The sequence below is a fragment of the Callospermophilus lateralis genome, chromosome 7, assembly GCF_048772815.1.
Source record: "Callospermophilus lateralis isolate mCalLat2 chromosome 7, mCalLat2.hap1, whole genome shotgun sequence".
In the NCBI taxonomy this organism is placed as follows: domain Eukaryota; kingdom Metazoa; phylum Chordata; class Mammalia; order Rodentia; family Sciuridae; genus Callospermophilus; species Callospermophilus lateralis.
In genome coordinates, this window is record NC_135311.1 from 129,827,169 (window position 1) to 129,845,487 (window position 18,319).

An 18,319-nucleotide genomic window follows, 5' to 3' on the forward strand; every position below is an offset into this window, starting at 1 on the left:
GTGGTTTTATCATGTTCAAAATTGTGCAGTCATCACCATTGTCTTAATTTCAGATCATTTTCCCCTCAGAATATAATCCCATACCCATTAGCATTCACTCCCTATTTGCCACTCTCAGCCCCAGAGCCCGTAATCACTGACCTACTTTTGTTCAGGGACCTGACAGCAGGGATTAGGCCCTGAATTTTCCTTCTTTAAGTACGAGTGTAACTTAAAAAAAAAAACAATACTTTTGGTGGTTGTACAGAAACCCCAATAAATAATAAAAAGAGTTTGCAAAGCCATCAGCCTCTGTTTGCAACACAGAAAATACATGTCAATTCTGGACCAAAATAATTTCATTGAAATACTAAAAGTGATATGGAAGAATTAAAAGAGATTTGCAGCAACTGTTTTTAGTGGTCAGCTACAACAAACCAAACTAGCAGCTATTTTGTTCATCAAGAGTAGGTTTTAATTTACAGTTAAAGATTGTCTGGTGTTTTAAAAATATAAACAGCTTATGAATCATAAGACCAAGGTTGAAAAACAGAAATTGTATTAACACCACCAGGAAGCACAGGGTCCTCTCAGTCTTCTGCCCTCCTATTTTGTGCAGGATGCAGACTCCCCAGTGTTGTACACATCATTTACAGTTATTAAAATCAGTCTCTATACAGGGTACCTATAGAGTAGTATTAAGCCCTGAAGAAGCACCAAGCAGTTTCATAGGCTTAACAATCCAGATCACAAGTTCTGAAAATAAAATAGATTCCATTTTGCTTTAATTTTTATTTTATTGTTACTGGAAATTGAACCCAGGGTGTTCCAGCACTGAGATACATCATCAGCCCTTTTAATTGTTCTTATTTTATTTTGAGACAGGGTCTGGCTAAATTGCCCAGGCTGACCTCAGATGTCCAGCCTCTTGTGTTGCTGGGATTACCAAATTTAACTTTTTTTTTTTTTTTTTTTGATGTAACGTGAAAGTATGTTTACAACTATCAGCTAATGGTAAACAAGTGCCTGAACATTCCCTTCTGTCACTCTGTGGACTGGCAATATATGACCTGGGAAGTCTGCCATCCTAATACTGGCAACAAAAGTCTGGTCATTTCGACCTCTTGTTTCTTGTTACTTGAGTAATTCTTGCGTTTTGGATTCCTTTGTAAGTCGGTCTTACCACGGTGTACTCTAGAATAGTTAAGGCAGAGCTGGAGTTAGAGTCTGGTATTTTATTTGTCCTTTTCCTTGAGGCACACTTGTACATAATGTCTGTTTATTCAGAAACCTGAGCTGCTCACTTGCCATGTGAGAACTGAATGTAAAGAAGAAAAACATGAATGTTTTACATCCTTGAATTACATCCTTCTCTACATCCTTGAATGTAAAGAAGAAAAACATGGCCAGGCGCAGTGGTGCACACCTGTAATCCCAGCGGCTCAGAGGCTGAGGCAGGAGGATCACGAGTTCAAAGCCTTAGCAAAAGTGAATTGCTAAGCAGCTCAGACCCTGTCTCTGAATAAAATACAAAATAGGGCGAGGGATGTAGTTCAGTGACTAAACACCCCTGGGTTCAATCCCTGGTACCCAAACAAGCAAAAAACATACAGTATTCAGATATGACCTTTATAGCCAAACAGTCCCAGCCACTCGGGAGACTAAGGCAGGAGGATCCCTTGAGCCCAGGAGTTTGAGGTCAGCCTGGGAAACATAGTGAGACCCAGTCTCCAAAAAGAAATGTTACATGGATGACTTAGTCAAGTAAGAGTAATGGAAATTGAGAAATCATGTAAGTTAACTGACAATGAAAGCATGGCATTTCAAAATTTGAGATGCAGCTGAAGTTCTACTTTCAGGTAAATACATGGTCTAAATGTCTTCTTTCAAAAAAATGTGGACATGCCAAACATAGTGAAGTACACCTGCAAGTTCCAGCTACTCGGGAGGCTGGGCAGGACTGCAAGTTCAAGAACAGCCTGGGCATCTTAGCAAGACCCTGTCTCAGAAATTAAAAGCGCTGAATGGCAGAACCATTGCACAGCATGCCTGAGACTCTTGGTCAATCCAAGAAATCTAAAAGGCCATCAGAGGAACCAATTGGAGAGAAAATGTTGTGTGGGTGGTTATCAAGAGTTCATAAAGGAAGAAGTCATGCATGCACTGTAGTGGAAAGAGATCTAGACCAGAATTGGGTTCTGTGGCAAGTATAATGAATGTGCATTCAAAGAATAAAGAAAGGATTGCAGAATATGATAAGAAGTCATTCATCCTTGAATGTGCCCTATTAAATCAATCCAGGTGAACTTTTTCTGGACAAATAAGGGGAAATAACTTTTTGAAACTTGCCTTTTACCGTCACAGTCTGTATGATGATTTTTTAACCACATAGGTTGTTCTGTAAGATTAAATGGAGCTAAAAAATCCTATCACTTCATTTTTGCAGTACATTTTCTATTTTGTATAAAAACACAAATATTTACCACGTTACTCTTGCCTACAGTATAGTAATGTGCTGTTTAGGTTTGTAGCCTAGGATCAATAGGCTATACCATACATGTGTAGTAGGTTATCCCATATAGGTGGGTATAAGTACATTATGTTTGTACAACCATGAAATCTCCTAAGGCATTTTTCAGAACACATCCCCCGCCTCATGAAGTGACTGTATGACCATCCTGTCATTTAGAATTCATAGATATCAACCTTGATTTAAAAGAAATTATTTTCAACAAAAGAAATCACAGTGCTTTTAGAAATTGTATCCAGTTCACAGAGTTAGTCACACAGTATACTGAATAAGTGCAGCCTCTTGGAGTGAGCAGTTACAGGCAATGTCAGGGTTAATCTAAAAGTATGGGCCTTGGACAGCAGCACCAGTATCACCTGTGAGCTCATTTCAAGTGCAAATTCACAGACCTCAGATTACTAAAACAGACCATGAAGAGTGGAAGGAACCCAAGAAACTTCTTTTAACCAGATCTTTGGGTGATTTCTTGGTGCACTGAAATTTTAACCACCGCCCACCAGTAGTTCACCTCCCTGCCACAGTTTATAAAGCTCTTCAAAAAGCTCATTAAAAGCAAGCAAGCTTTTAGAATCTTTGGGCTTTTGCTTTCTTGTCTGTAATACAGAAACAATAAGCCCTTCCTACAGCACTAATAATGCCTACTAAATATAAACATAAATTTATATATAAATATATATTAAATACATATATTAATATCTATTCAGGCAATGCACGATGGCATCTGACTGGTCTTTCCACCATGCTTGGACATGTAAAGTGGTACTCCTTCCTTTCACCAGGTGGGGGCCTGAGCACAACAGAAGACTTGTACTTGGCAAGAACTGTGACCTGTGCTTGGTTTTCTGGGAGGCAGTGTCCCCCAACCCTGTAGACTTCCTTTTTAGTATATAGTCTGTATTTCATGCCTTGGGGAAAACATAGTGTATTTTGAGGTTTTGGAGTTGGAAAAATAGGGGCAATAGTATAGCCCTGCCAGGTTGTTTCCACTTGTTTTCTCATCTATTAAAGGAGGATAACACAGTCTTTCTCATAATTTTGTCATGAGATTAATTAATGGAGATCAGATAAAAGTGCCCAGAATTTCTGCCTAGGGTACCTGGGCTCTGCTCACCCATATCAAGTGTTTTTTCATTCTACAACCTTAGGTCACTTTTGGCCACATACAATTAGATGACACTGTCCATAAATGTAGGAGATTATGGTGGTTTGCCTCCTAACACTTAATAGTTTTTCTTATCATTTTTTTTTTGTTATCATTTTCCCTAGCATATACTATGAAGTCATAAGCTTCCACTCTAAACTGCTAACAGATCTGGAAAATAGAGACTTTTCCTGGGATTCAGTAATGCACTACAAAATTCTTTTCCTCCCTCTCTTTTCCTGTCCCCCCCCCCCCCCCGCCCCCACAAGGATTAAAGCTGGTTGTTGGGCTGAGGTGTTGGCTCAGTGGTAGAATGCTCGCCTAGCACATGGTGAGGTCCTGGATTTGATCCTCAGCACCACATAAAAATAAAGGGATGCTATCCATCTACAACTTAAAAATAAACGTATTGTCCATCTATAACCAAAAAAAAAAAAAAAAAAAAGCTTAGTGTCCTTTTCAAGTTATACATTGTACACATTGCTCTAAAAAGAAAATGAGTGTGCTTTTTTTTTTTTTTTTTTTTTTAATGAATACTGTTAAAAATGCATGTTCTGTCACATCCAGCTCTGGCCTTGTTCCTACTGGAAGAGATGCCAACCACTTTGGATAAATAGATTCTTATACTAAACACACTCGCTAGCTGGTTAGACCAAATTCCAGTGTTTTCTTACCAGTATCGTGGACTCAACCAGCAGAATGTAAAGCAGAAACACAGAAAGTATGTTAAATTTCATCATGGGCTTTTTTGGTAAAAACATCTGTTGGGAAGAGCAGGAGCATCACAGATAAAATGTGAATTTTCAGAGTTGAACAAATGGTTCCAAGAATTATGCTACTCTTTCCACAGTTTGGGTGACTGAATGTCACATGTTTGAAGAGTATTCAAAGTTAGTGCAGTTTCAGTTTGTTTTATAACAGGAAAGGATCTTTTCCATCATCATATTTTTTCAATCTCTCTCCCAATAGGATCTAATTTCATAAATCTGATTTAAAGAATTCTGTTGTTCCAATCACAGATTTTTACTCATGTTTTCCTTTATTGTATTTTTTTTTTTTTTTTTTGGAGGCGGGGGATCTTTTCAAATGCCCCCATATCTACTTGGCCTAAAAATTTCAGTTTGCTGGGACTTCCCTGGTTTAAGAATGGAAAGTCCTGCCTTTCACTACCTGCCCAACCTTCCCACAGTAGATAAACAGGGACAGTTTATCACCTGGGTTTCGCTGAACTGCCCTCACTTTCTCAACTCAGATAATCCCCAGCCTGACTGACCTTGATGCTCTTAAAAGATGAGCCTATAAAAAAATTAATTAAAAAAAGAAAAAGAAGATGAGCCTAGAAAACCACATGGAAGGAGTGGAAAAAAGAGGGACATATTGACACATTCACTTCATATTACACAGAACAAAACTGGATATGATCTGCTTTTTAAAAAAAATATTTAATGGTAGATGAACACAAAGTATATTTATTTTTAATATGGTGCTGAGGATTGAACCCAGTGCCTCATACATGCGAGGCAAGCACTTTACCACTGAACTACAGCCCCAGCCCCTGGGTGTCTACTTTTAAGTAAGTCTGGCAAGTAGGATCTCTTCCTTCTGTGTAAAATGCAGTTGCTTGCGTCTGGCATGGTAAAAAGAGAAAGACCTATCAACATAAGAACCAGAACCTGATGAGAAAGGCTGCAAAGCCAGGCCTACTATTTTCCTTGGAGTTTGCACAACTAAGTACCCCAGTTACCTTGGTCCTAGATTCCCTTTGCTACAGGATGGAAGATGCCTCTAGTAACATTTCCAAGTGTTTTTGATCCCTTGAGGGCTGAGTAGCAACTCCAATAAGTCAGATGCTGCAAACTGAAGAACAAACTAGACTCTTTTTCCAGTAAAATCTTGGCACGTTCAGAACTCAGGTAAGGGTTGTAGGAAGAAACTTGATTCCTATTCGACACCTAGGACACAAGTTCCCAAATTCCAAATGGCAAAATTAATTTAATGGATTGCAAGGAGCATTTGAAAAAAAAACAGGGATGTATTTTAGGGCAAATGTTATTTTGTAAAAACTTGCTTGATTTTTATGTACTGACTCATAGTTCTTTGTTCAAAAATGTTGAGATCAGATAGATATATTTTCAAATTCGGAAATTTTCAAAGTTAAAGAAAAGTTTCAAAGTTGACTGATGGGCATCTTGGCCTCCTTAACACTACAAACAATACAAAACTGTTGTGGGGCGGGGATATAGCTCAGTTGTGCCTCATATGCACAAGGCCCTGGGTTCAATCTAGAACCACAAAAAGAAAAAAAGAAAAAAAACACCCTTTGGGGCAGGGGGCAGGGGGCAGGGGGCAGGGAGTGATAGTAAACCTTTTTCATCAGCCTCCATTTTTTTGCTAAGTATTTGAATTGTTCGATCTCTTGCCATCTCTTTCCCAGCTGACGCTTATTTTGAGAGTCACTTCCAGTCTTTCTGGCTGGAAACCAGAAAAGTCAAGTAACCACCAACTGTCAAGGCCATACCTTCTGAAGTGATCCAGCCCTGACCTGGCTTTTAATGACTTCTGCATGAAATTGGAACCCTCAGCTATGATTCTTTGGAATAAAGATCAACCCTGTTAAGAACAAAATATTTCTTTCCCCACCAGCCAATCAAGAATTAGTCTTCAGGGGCTGGGGTTATGGCTCAGCAGTAGAGCACTCGCCTCCCACGTGCAAGGCCCTGGGTTCGATCCTCAGCACCATATAAATATAAATAAATAAATAAAATATTTAAAAAAAGTATAAAAAAATAGAATTAGTCTTCAAAACTCTCCTTACTGACACAAGGTGGAATATTAATAAGACTAGTAGATGTACATTTCTTGGGGGCAGGGGAGGGGGACGGGGATTGAACATGGGCCACTTACTCACTGAGCCACATTCCCAGCCCTTTTTTTGTATTTTTATTTAGAGACAGGGTCTTGATGAGTTGCTTAGGGCTTCACTATGTTGCTGAGGCTGGCTTTGAACTCATGATCATCCTATCTTAGCTTCCCAAGCCGCTGGTATTACAGGTGAGCACCATCGTTCCCAGTAGTAGGTGTATCTTGATGGTAGCCCTGTGCCTGCAGTGCAGTACCTCTAGTCATTATTAGAAGCTACAATTGCTTCAACTTTTTTTTATCTTTATGCCTAACAATTCAAAGTCACCTACTTTGTTTTTCTGTACAAAACATGACCTTTTAGCCTAACAGACTTAAGTGACACATATTCTTAAATTTGAGGAATAATAAAACAATAAGCCATTTATTGCCTTGACAACAGGCTGTCAAGTCTGCAAAGCTTGCAGGATGCTTAAGTTTGAACAAGGAGCTGACTTTTCAAAAAGGTTGTTTTTTTGTTTTGTTTTGTTTTATTTTGTTTTTAAGTTAGAAATGATAGTTACACAGCAAGGACTTACTAACATTTCATGTGGGGGTTGGGGGTATTGCTCCCAGAGTCAGACTCCCAGGTATTATTCTTCTGATCCCTGTCAAGGGCAAAAACTGGTTAAAAGATATCATTTTTGGTTAGAGTAATAAGATGTCATAGAAGAGAATAAAGATTAAACCAAAGGAATAAATATGAACATGGAACTAAAAGGATTCTTGGTAGCAGTATGACAAGGTGTTTTTGAATGAGAGGGTCTTCTTGGTGCCTAGAAATCTACACTTTTTTGTGGGGGCAGGTACTGGGGATTGAACTCAGAGACATTCGACCACTGAGCCATATCCTCAGCCCTGTTTTGTAGTTTATTTAGAGACAGGGTCTCATTGAGTTGCTTAGGGCCTCACCATTGCTGAGGCTGGCTTTGAACTCAAGATCCTCCTGAGCCACTGGGATTACAGGTGTGCACCTTGTGTCTGGCTAGAAGCCCACTCTTTGACAGCAATCTTCTTAGATTCCATAGGGGCTAACCTGCTCCTGCAGGTTGCCAAGGTGGATATTCCAACCAGTGTGGAGAGTTAAACAACTATTTACCCTTTTTTTTTTATCACTGAAATCACTAGTGACCTCAGTAATTTTTTTTTTTAAAGAGAGTGAGAGAGAGAGAGAGAATTTTTCTAATATTTATTTCTTAGTTAACGGCGGACACATCTTTGTTTGTATGTGGTGCTAAGAATCAAACCCAAACCGCACGCATGCCAGGCGAGCGTGCTACTGCTTGAGCCACATCCCCAGCCCAACTGTTTACCCTTAAAGGGCACAAAAATCATATCATTTTGTTACAAAACACAATTGAATTAAATTTCTAATTCTAGCTCAAAGTAAAACAAGTGATGTTGGTGGCATTCAAGAGTCTGAGGCAAGAGAATCGCAAGTTTGAGGCCAGTCTCAGTGTTTAGACCTTTTACAGAGAAAGGAGTAAACGTGGGGCAGTCTGTGATAACTGCATGATTCTGCTCAGGGTCCCCATTCTAGGAAATCCCTTCTTAGGAAGGCTCAGAAACATGAGGAAACACAGGATTTGTGAACTAGAAAAATATGGTTAACCTGGTGCATGCCTAAAGTCCCAATGACCCAGGAGGCTGAGGCAGGAAAATCCCCAAGTTCAAAGCCAGCAACTTAGTGAGACCTGTTTCAAAAATAAAAAATAATGGGCTGAGGGTGTGTTTAGGGGTTAAACGCCCTGTGTTCAATCCCAGTACCAAAAAAAAAAAAAAAAAAAAAAAAGCTAAAGATGTTAGAGATGAAGCTCAACGGTGCAATGCTCCTGAGTTCAATCCCCAGTACCACAAAAATAAATAGTCCAAGTGACATAAGCTATAAAATCATACCCCACAGTTTTTAAATTAATATACAGCTGCATATGTAAAACAAAACTGGCTAGATATTACATTTAACAGAGGTGAACTACTTTAACCAATGACCATGTATTAAAAAATAAATTTCAGACCCCTTTATAAATAGAGAACTTGGGGCTGGGGTTGCAGCTCAGTGGTATTGTGTCCATCTACGACTAAAAAAAAAAATTTAAAAAAGTAAAGAACTTAGAGCTTCAGTTTTCTGCAAGTGACAGCCTTAGTGCTGACTTCTGCATATGTTTGTGTTCTTCAGGAATAATTTTGTTTCAGGGTTTTCCTTTTCTGTGTGTGGCGGGGGTGGGGTACTGAGGATCAAATCCAGGGCCTTGTGCATTCTACCAACTGAGCTACATCCCCAGCCTCTGGTTTCTCCTTTTGGGTATGTACCTATTATGAATGACACAGCATGTTTTATTTTTGTTTTTTTAATTTTTAAGCAAAAATCTGGAACAGCAGAAATCTACCAGTTTGCTTTTGAGTCAACTTCTTATGAGATGAGGCTGACACATTTTAGAGTAAAGGAAGAAATGTAGGACGTTTCAATTATATGAATTCATAAAAATGGAATACGTCTTTAAAAAAGGAGGCAAAGGACTGAAACATTAAAAATTAATGTTGTGGCTCAGTGGTAGAGTGCTCGCCTAGCATGCATGAGGCACTGGGTTCGATCCTCAGCACCACATAAATATAAAATAAAGACATTGTGTCAACCTAAAACTAAAAATAAATAAATAAATAAAAGAATGTGAACAGAATGAAGAAATTGCACAAAATGACGCTTAGTCCTTTTACATTTTTTCGGCACTGGGGATTAACCCAGGGGCACTTAACCGCTGAGCCACATCCCCAAACCTCTTTTTGTAATTGTTTAAAATTTAGAGACAGGGCTTAGGGCCTCCCTAAATTGCTGAAGCTGACTTTGAACCTCAACCTCCCAAGCCGTTGGGATTACAGGCGTGCACAACCGCGCCTGGCTCCATAGTCCTTCTTAACAACTTCAGTATGACAACGGAGTAAGGGAGAATGAGTGATGCCATCAGGACATCAGTGACAATATTCACCTAGAAAAGAATCCTTGGTGGTGGTGATTAAATTTGAACTGATGGAGTAGTGACTGGCTATGGCTGTGAAACTGATACGAAGGTTATAATGCTCATGGCAGGGCCAGGGGAGCCTGGCTAGCGTTTAGTTTTATTAAAAAAAAACCTTTAGAAAGTCTGGCGCACGCATATGAGTGTTCATCAACTGCTGTGCGCTTGGGGAATGCCAGTTCACTATTTCCTATATTCGTTACCTGCAGCCACTCCCTGTCCCCCCAAAATACATCAGGGGAAATGAAATCTTTAAGCATGAAGTCTTATTTTGAAGATTTACGCCTTTTTCTATTACAGTAATAAGGATTTAAGTTGCTAAAATATGTTGAAACCAACATAAATATGCCATTCGAAGGCATTCCCTGTCTTCGGATCCCTGGGTTTCCTTTTTGGGTAGGGAAAGCCCCGCGCCCATGTGCGCGGATTAGGGACCGTCTCATAGATGAGAAAAGCAACTTTTCAGCCCTTTGTCCCAAGTCACTACACTATACTTTCTTGAGACTTTCTGGGACAAAACTGAGGCACTGTATTCTCTGCAACTGTTTTCCCAAATCCATCACGGTCTTTGAAGGCAGCGTCCCAAGTGAAAAGTGGGAAGTGTCAGCTCCTCTAAAGGCAGACGCACCGCCTAGCGGAAACCCAGGGAGGTCTAGTCTGAGCTGGAGCAGAGAAAGGATAAACAGGGAAACCAGTGCCGCCCCGGAGCCCTACCGCGTGCACCAACGCGCCGCTCCGCCCGCGCCCCAGTGGCCAAGCGCCCTCTCGCGCCCCCTCGCACCCGGACGGGGACGCACGTCCCGCGCGCTCCTTCCGCGCGCGCGGGGGGGCGGGGCAGGGCGGGGGCGCGCGCGCGGGGCCGCGAGTAGGGGGGCGGGGCAGCAGAGCTCGGCGGCTGGGCCTGGAGGACAGCGGCGGCGGAGGCGACCAGCGGCAGCGGGAGAGGCGCCGAGAGGCCGTACAGGACGCGGGCGCCAGGAACAGGGTGCACAGAGGTAACGCAAGACGGAACAGGCGGGCGGGGAGTAAGCGCGGGATCGCAGGGCCCCGAGGCGAGTGGCGGAGGCCGCCTGCCCGGGGCGCCGATGCCGCTCCCCAAGCGGAGGGGGCGGGGCGCTCGGGTCTCGGGAGGAGGCGCCTTTTGTCTGCCTTTCGCGGCCGCTCCGCCCTCTCCCCTCCCCCCTGCGACCTAGCCCCCTGCCCCTCTTGCGGACGCCTCCTCCGGGGCCCTCCGGCGCGCGCGCTCCCGCCCTTGTTTTGTTTGGACTTGGGGGAGGAGGGGCAGCGTCTCCCTGGCCGGGCACCCCTCCCTGCGTCCCAGCGCGCCTGCGCTGGCGCGCGCAGCCGCGCCCGGATTGGCTACCGTCTCGCGCATGCTCCTAGGCCGCGAGGCCTGTCGGCCGCCGCGCCCTCCCCTCACCCCATTCCCTCAGCGGTCTTCGGAGCCGGTTCGAAAGATGCCGGCGGCGGTGACTGGCTGCGGCGGGCCCGCCCCCCGGGTTCTCCGCCCCCGCCGCCGCCGCCATTACGGAGCTCCCAGCGGTGAGTGTGCGGAGGCGAGGCCCGCGCTCAGCTGCCTCTCGCGTGGCCGGGACGGGCACCGCCACGTCCTTGCCGAGCGGAGCCCGCGGCTGTCACCGCTCCGAGCCTCGACGGTCGGCTTCCGCTGCCCCGAGCGCCCCTGCCCTCTTCGCCCGATTCTCTCCCAGCTGTCGCGTGTCCGCCACCGTGGCCCTATAGCGCTGCCGCTCGCTGCCTCGCCTCTTTGTCTCGGCTGTTCTTGTTCGCGTCCCTCCGCTTTTCGTGGGCGCGCTGTCTGCTGTCGGCTTCCCTGCTATGGCGGCCTTGGCTTCCGTTTTCCCCTATGCCTCACCTAGAACTTGGAGCCCCCGCACCTTAGGCGGTGTGGTTTCAATCAGAGCAGTGCTTCCATAGGCTGTCAAAAGATAGCATCGCCAGTCTGAGTGTGTGTAACGAGGTGGAGGCAGGAGTGGTGAAGTGAGAGCGCTGGATCTGAGTTGACCACTCTTCTGTGGCCGGGGACAGTCACCTAACCATTTTGAGACAGAAAATTCTCTCCTGCACAGCCAGAGAGGACTGGTGGGCTGTACTAGCCCTTCCGCATGTGAATTCTCCCTTGGTTGGTTCTTGTACTTCCTGACTTTTCATTGCATTGACAAGCTAAAGGCCACTAACAAATACGGCTTAGAAATGCACCCGGACCTTTTGAGCAATTGTCTTGACTTAATAGTGAAGTTAGACGTGACTGGTGTTATTTTGGAAGGTATTTTGGATTTGTTTAATCTGGCATAGGCATAAAACTACTAGCTTTTAAGAATTTTACTGCTCCTTTCAAAAGTGTAATTTGTTTCAAAGTAGATGTGACATTTTAAAGAGTTTTTTTGAGTTTTTATTTTTTAAGTTTACTTGGAAGTTGAGGACTGGAAGTTGGTTGAGGAAGTATACAGAATTCATACATAGATGAAAATCTTAACTCTACCTTTTTGGTTGATTATCTGGAGAGGAGGGACCACATAGTGTCTTTGGCATCTATGCCCAAGGTTCACAGACATGAAATACTAATTTACTTTAATATGAAAGTGAAAATTGTCACCCAAAGTACAGGGATTCACATTTTACAGGACTCATTATATTTGACTGTAGTAAAAGACTTTCGATCGGGACCAGTTTGAAGTACATAATTAGTGATGTTAGACTGCATAGAGTAATACATATACTTTCTGGCAAATTAAGAAACAGTAGTATTTTCCCTGAAATGCATATTGTTAAAATACCTTGTTAAATACATTCTAGTTTTTCTGTTTCTTTTTCTTTGGTTCTTTTTTTTGGCCGGGGGGGGGGGGGGGGGGGGTACTGGAGGTTGAACTCAGGGGCACTCGGCTACTGAGTCACATCCCCAACCCTGTTTTGTATTTTATTTAGAAACAGGGTCTCTGAGTTGCTAAGCACCTTGCCGATGCTGAGGCTGGCTTTGAACTCGAAGTTCTCCTGGCTGTCCTGTCGGGATTACAGGCATGCGCCACCATGCCCTGCTTGCTTTTCCTTAATATGGAGGGAATACAACTGAAATTTTGAAGTTTTTATTTCTGCAAGTTCTTTATTGCCTGCATTACAACTTAATTTAGGCATTTCCTTTGACAAAAGCAAATCTTTGTATTGTTAATCTAACATTAAACTCATAAAACAAAACAAAACAAAAAAGTGAGAACCACATAAACCACAGGTAAATATGGATTATTTGTTTGGGGCATATATAAGAACTTGGATGAAAAGCATATTTAAGTTTCAGTTATTCAGCCTTTTACAAATATTTGTTGAGCGCATATTCTGTGCCTGGTATGTTCTTGGGCACTGAGTATATAGCAGTGAACCAACTAGATAAGATCCCTGCCAGGGAGCAAGCATGGCAGCTTTTTTGAAAGTCTGATGATTCAGAAGTGCTGTAAAAAATGTTTAGTTATGAGGTACATGGTGAGGTTAAGGCAGAGTCAATTAATTATCCATATAATTCTCTTTGTAATGAACAGTGAATTTATCAAATAATCATTAATTCATCTGTTGTATAGAAAGTATTACAGACTGAAGTTTTTGTGTTCCATGACATTAATAAGGGAGTTCAGAGCTGAGGCAAACATTTTATTTATTTTTTTTATGGTAAAATTTATTTAGGACTTTATTTTATTTTGTTTTCATTTAAAATTTTTCTTTTAGTGTGAACACAAGGGACTTTACTGCTGAACTATATTCCTAGTCCTTCTTATTTTTATTTTGAAACAGGTTTCACTAAGTTGCTGAGGGTCTCATTAAGTTGCTGAGGCTGGCCTTGAATTTGTGATCCTATGCCTCTCCCAAGTCACTGGAATTACAGGCCTGTGTCACCAAGCTCAGCTTTTGTTTTGTTTTGTAGGGGATCAAACTCAGGGCAGTTGCTCTACCACTGAGCTACCTTCCCAGCCCTACATATCTTAATATTTATCCCAAATAACTAGGTTAAATGTTTTTCACATATGCTAAATACAGTAGTAAGTACCATCAGGTATTTTTTTTTCCAATAAATATTTATGAAGCATTTATTGTATTTTGGATGCTGTTGTAGACAGTAGTGGATTAAAGTCCTAGTCCTTTTAGGGCTTATATTCCATTAGGAGAGACTTAATAACAAGTAAATATATATTAAGGTAGTTTAAATGCTTTAAAGAAACCTGAAGAGTAAGAAAGATGAGAGGCCTTTCTAAGGGAGTAATATTGAGCAGAGACCTGATTGAGAGGTCCAAGAAAGAGTTGTTTCAGGAGAAAAGTAAATACAAATACCCTGAAGTGGGGAATGAGCAGAGCACATTGCAAGGGCTAAAAGAAGATCTGTGTCTTTGGAGTTAAGAAAGTAGAGTGATGGGTAGTGCAATAGAAGGTGAGATTAGTGGAGTCAGTGGGTGATTTTGAAGGTTTTAAGCAGGAGGTTATCAGGATCTGGTTTATCACATTGATATGTCCCCCCATTCCTTTTTAACACTTGTTTTAATTTTTTTCACTTTTTGGGGATTCCTGGGATTGAACCCAGGGCCTTACACATGCTGGATAAGTGCTCTACCACTGAGCTATATCCCAGAGCTTAAATTTGATTTTGAGACATTCTTACCAAGTTGCCCAGGTCGGCCTCAAACTTGTAATCATCCTGTCTTGGCCTCTCAAGTAGTTGGGATTCCTGTTATACACCACCTGATCTGGCTGTTTGTTTTAATTTTGAGTAATTTGGAGAGGTTTTTGCATTTTTTTCAGTATTTTGTTTACAAAGAAAAAGTGTGTGTGTGTGTGTTTGTGTGTGTGTGTGTGTGTGTGTTTAATATCAATGAATGGGGATTCCTGAAGGTTGCTATTGACTTTGTGGTAGGATTTTCTACCCAGCTGGTGTTATTGTAGGTTAAGAAAGAAAAATTCATTAGCAATATCACTTTACCAAGGATAACCCCATTGTTATTTTGTAGTGTTTGCATATAAAAATATCTGATGTTTTTGTTACTGTTATTATCAAGGAAAATACATTACTATGAAAATGCTAGTTGGGTGAATAAGCAGGTTTATGTATTGAAATCATCTCAATAGATTTTTAATTTTCACATACCTGAATACTGCCCTTAAGCCATCCTGGCCTTCTTTTCACAGATAAGAAGAAAACAATGATTTTCATGCTTGTATTTTGAGCATTTTGTAAAGTGAATTGCAACATAAGCATTGTATGTAGTTTTTGAAACAGTTAATTTTAAATATTTGTGGCTATTTGTAATTCACTGTTGATAGTAAATTTTAATGCATTAATTTCTCAATTTTTTTCAGTTGCCCTTCCTTGCAACTATATCAACTATATCAGTTGATACATTATGTATCAGTATACTATATCAGTATTGTAAATATATTATTGCTCTCTATGTTCCCATAAAGATTTTCCCTATGAACATGAAACTGTTCTGAATTTGGTTTTTTTTGTTTGTTTGTCTGTTTACTTTATCCTAGTTTGTCTTAGCTTGAAATTATTACCTGACAAGTTGAAAGTTTTTTAATTCCTAGACAGGATTGATGCTTAAAAGTAGAAGTTGAATGTCTAATTTATCATTCCTCAACTTTTTGTTAATGGTTCATGAGCTCAGAGATCTACATTACATGACCATTTTCTTATTGAGAAGTTTTATTATAAAATGTCAAGTCCCCAGATGAGATTTTTGAAGAGGGGGAGGTGTTAATGATAAGATAAATTTGGTGACAATATAGATTTTATCTGTGAATAATTATGTTCTTCTGTACTCATTTGCTTACATTAAAAAATGTATCAAGGGCTGGGGTTGTGGCTCAGTGGTAGAGCGCTTTTCTAGCATATGTGAGGCACTGGGTTTGATTTTCAGCACCATATATAAATAAATAATAAAATTAAGGTATTTTGTCTGTCTACAACTAAAAAAATATTTTTAAAAAAATATATCAGGGGCTGGGGATGTGGCTCAAGCGGTAGCGCACTCACCTGGTATGCGCGGGGCACTGGGTTCGATCCTCAACACCACATAAAAATAAGAAATAAAGATATTGTGTCCACCTAAAACTAAAAAATAAATATTTAAAAAATGTATCAAATAAGGTCTTAGAAGCATACTTTTGTAAATCCTTAGGTCATAGTCTAAATTTACTTCTTTGGGTTTAGAGAAGGGTCTTAGAATGTCACATTGCTTGGTATTTTTTGCCCTTGTATTTTTGCTTAATAAAGAAAAAAAATACTTCTTTAATGGAGATAGAGTTAAGAATACAGTTAATTTTTCTGACCCTTGAGAATAATAACAAAAGCCTTCTCTTTAGTTAACTGATCTTTGACTCCACATTTGAATAAACTATTTCTTCGTCTCCTTATTCTTTCTTTCTAAATGCCTGATGGTATTAGGAAGGCATGGGGTTAGTTTCCTTATGAGCTTTCTTGTCCTTGTTGCCTTTATTCATGCGGAAGGTGCAACAGCTGCTGTGGCTCATGCATTCGTCCTAGTTGCTGCTTTACATAGTCTATATTTTGACTGTGGTTTTATCTTTTTTATAATAACTAAGTCATCTGTCACTTAACTATAAGTTTATAGTTTTTTCTCCCTCTTTAGATGTATATTAAATTTAGATGTTTTAGTTTAGTTTTGTTTTTGTTAATCTTCACACCAGGTCTCTTCTGTGCTTTAGGTTGACTCTTCACTACACTGAAACCGTTAGGAAAAATCCTTGTGGTTAACAGCAGAGGCTTCAGAGTGTAACCTGTACTCGGGCCTAGAAATTATTTTAAATGGCGACTGATACGTCTCAAGGTGAACTCGTCCATCCTAAGGCACTCCCACTTATAGTAGGAGCTCAGCTGATCCACGCGGACAAGTTAGGTGAGGTAGGGGCTGACGCATTCTTGAAGCTCACTCTTGGATCAATCCCTGACTTCAGGCCTTGCTGGGTTCTTCTTGGTACATGTTCCTTCTCCTATTTTGGGGAGACTAGGTTGTGAATCTGAAAAGATCAAGTAGATAAAAAAGTTCTTTTCATCTTCCCCTTTCCCTAAAATTCCTGAGAAAACCTCCAAGCTTCAAAATGTATTCAAAATCAATATAATTATTTACATTTGAAGTTCTGTCTAAAATAAAATATTTTGAAGACTTTTTCTTAAAAATCATGTCACTTCAAAAAAACTTTGGTTGGTAATGATTTGCGTCAGATCCTGGAGTCGACTTGAAGAATTATCCTACATCTTTTGAACATCCAGTTAGGCCCCTTGAGAAAGAAAAGAGAATATTTTTATACATGTTTGATTATGGCCATCTCTTTTCCTAGAAGGTAGAAGATAGCACCATGCCGATTCGTCGAGCTGTGAATTCTACCCGGGAAACTCCGCCCAAAAGCAAGCTTGCTGAAGGCGAGGAAGAAAAGCCAGGTAAAACAAAGCAGTGGTACAACCTAAAAAGACAAAAAATTTTACTCCAAATTGGAATAATCCATTAATCCCTTTGAATTTAGTTGTTCTTTTTTGTGGCTTAAGTGTTTTGGGGGAACATTCAAAGAGGGAAGCTATAGCTATTTGTATGTGACTTCCAGACCATGTGGGTAAGATTTTACCTAAAGATTTTTGTCTCTAAAGATTTTTGGAGGGTGAAACTGATGTTCTTGGAATTAAAAACAGAAAAACAGGGAGAATAGGATCAGTTAAAGAGCTGCAGTTTGGATATGAAGTGTCATGGAGATAAGACTCTGTGGAGTGATGAAAGACTTGGGGCTTTCAGGATGGACAGAGGAAAATTTATCCAGAAATCATAAGGCCTTAAGGGAAGTAAGTGGATGATCAAAACATTGTGTTTAACTGGTATTGTGTAGAAGAGATTGGCCAGTAAGAGGTGGGAGCCTAATGAATGGAGAGAAATGTAAATCCATCAGCCTGGAGTACTAGTGTTCTTTTATGGCGTCATTAACCACCTCGTCTTCTCAGGGCCACTCAACCACCAAGCCACCTCCGCAGCCCTATTTTGTATTTTTACTTAGAGACGGTCTCACTGAGTTGCTTAGTGCCTCACTTTTGCTCAGGCTGGCTTGCGATCCTCCTGCCTCAGCCTCTCGAGCTGCTGGGATTACAGGTATGCGCCACAACATCCAGCTTCCCAGCATTTTTAAATTTTTAATATATTTTTTTTAGTTGTCATTTGATCTTTTTTTTTAAGAGAGAATTTTTTAATATTTATTTTTCAGTTTTCGGTGGACACAACATCTTTATTTTATTTTTATGTGGTGCTAAGGATCGAACCCAGTGCCCCGCACATGCCAGGCGAGCCCATTACTGCTTAAGCCACATCCCCAGCCCCGTTATTTGATCTTTTTTGTTTTATTTATCTATTTATATGCTGTGCTGAGGATTGAACCCAGGGCATCACACATGCCAAGCAAGTATTCTACCTCTGAGCCACAACTCCAGCCCCCACCCCAAGCCCTTTTTTTAAAAAATATTTTACTTAGAGACAGGGTTTTGCCAAGTTGCTTAGGGTCTCGACAAGTTGCTGAGGCTGGCTTTGAACTCACCATCCTCCTCCCTCAGCCTCCCGAGCCACTGGGATTACAGGGGTGTGCCACTGCGTCCAGCAGCATTTTCATTTTTAATAGAGCTTCTTTCAAAATAGGAGTCAGTCCTCTCAAACCCTGCTGTTTTATCAATTAATATTTTTAAAAAATTTTTAATATTTGTTTTTT

General features: G+C 40.9%; 1 protein-coding gene across 7 annotated transcripts in view; it reads left to right on the forward strand.

Annotated features, from left to right (window-relative positions):
- Positions 1-10,442: 10,442 nt before the first annotated feature.
- The window catches only part of Hp1bp3 (heterochromatin protein 1 binding protein 3), a 38,782-nt gene continuing 30,905 nt past the window's right edge, over positions 10,443-18,319 (forward strand). For 3 of the 7 annotated variants that reach the window (XM_076861108.2, XM_076861115.2, XM_076861116.2), the window contains exons 1-3: positions 10,443-10,557; positions 16,286-16,481; positions 16,919-17,018. In XM_076861108.2, the coding sequence (XP_076717223.1) occupies positions 16,386-16,481; positions 16,919-17,018 (196 nt within the window). In that variant the 5' untranslated portion in view covers positions 10,443-10,557; positions 16,286-16,385. The other 4 variants (XM_076861110.2, XM_076861109.2, XM_076861111.2 and 1 more) reach the window with 4 other exon arrangements.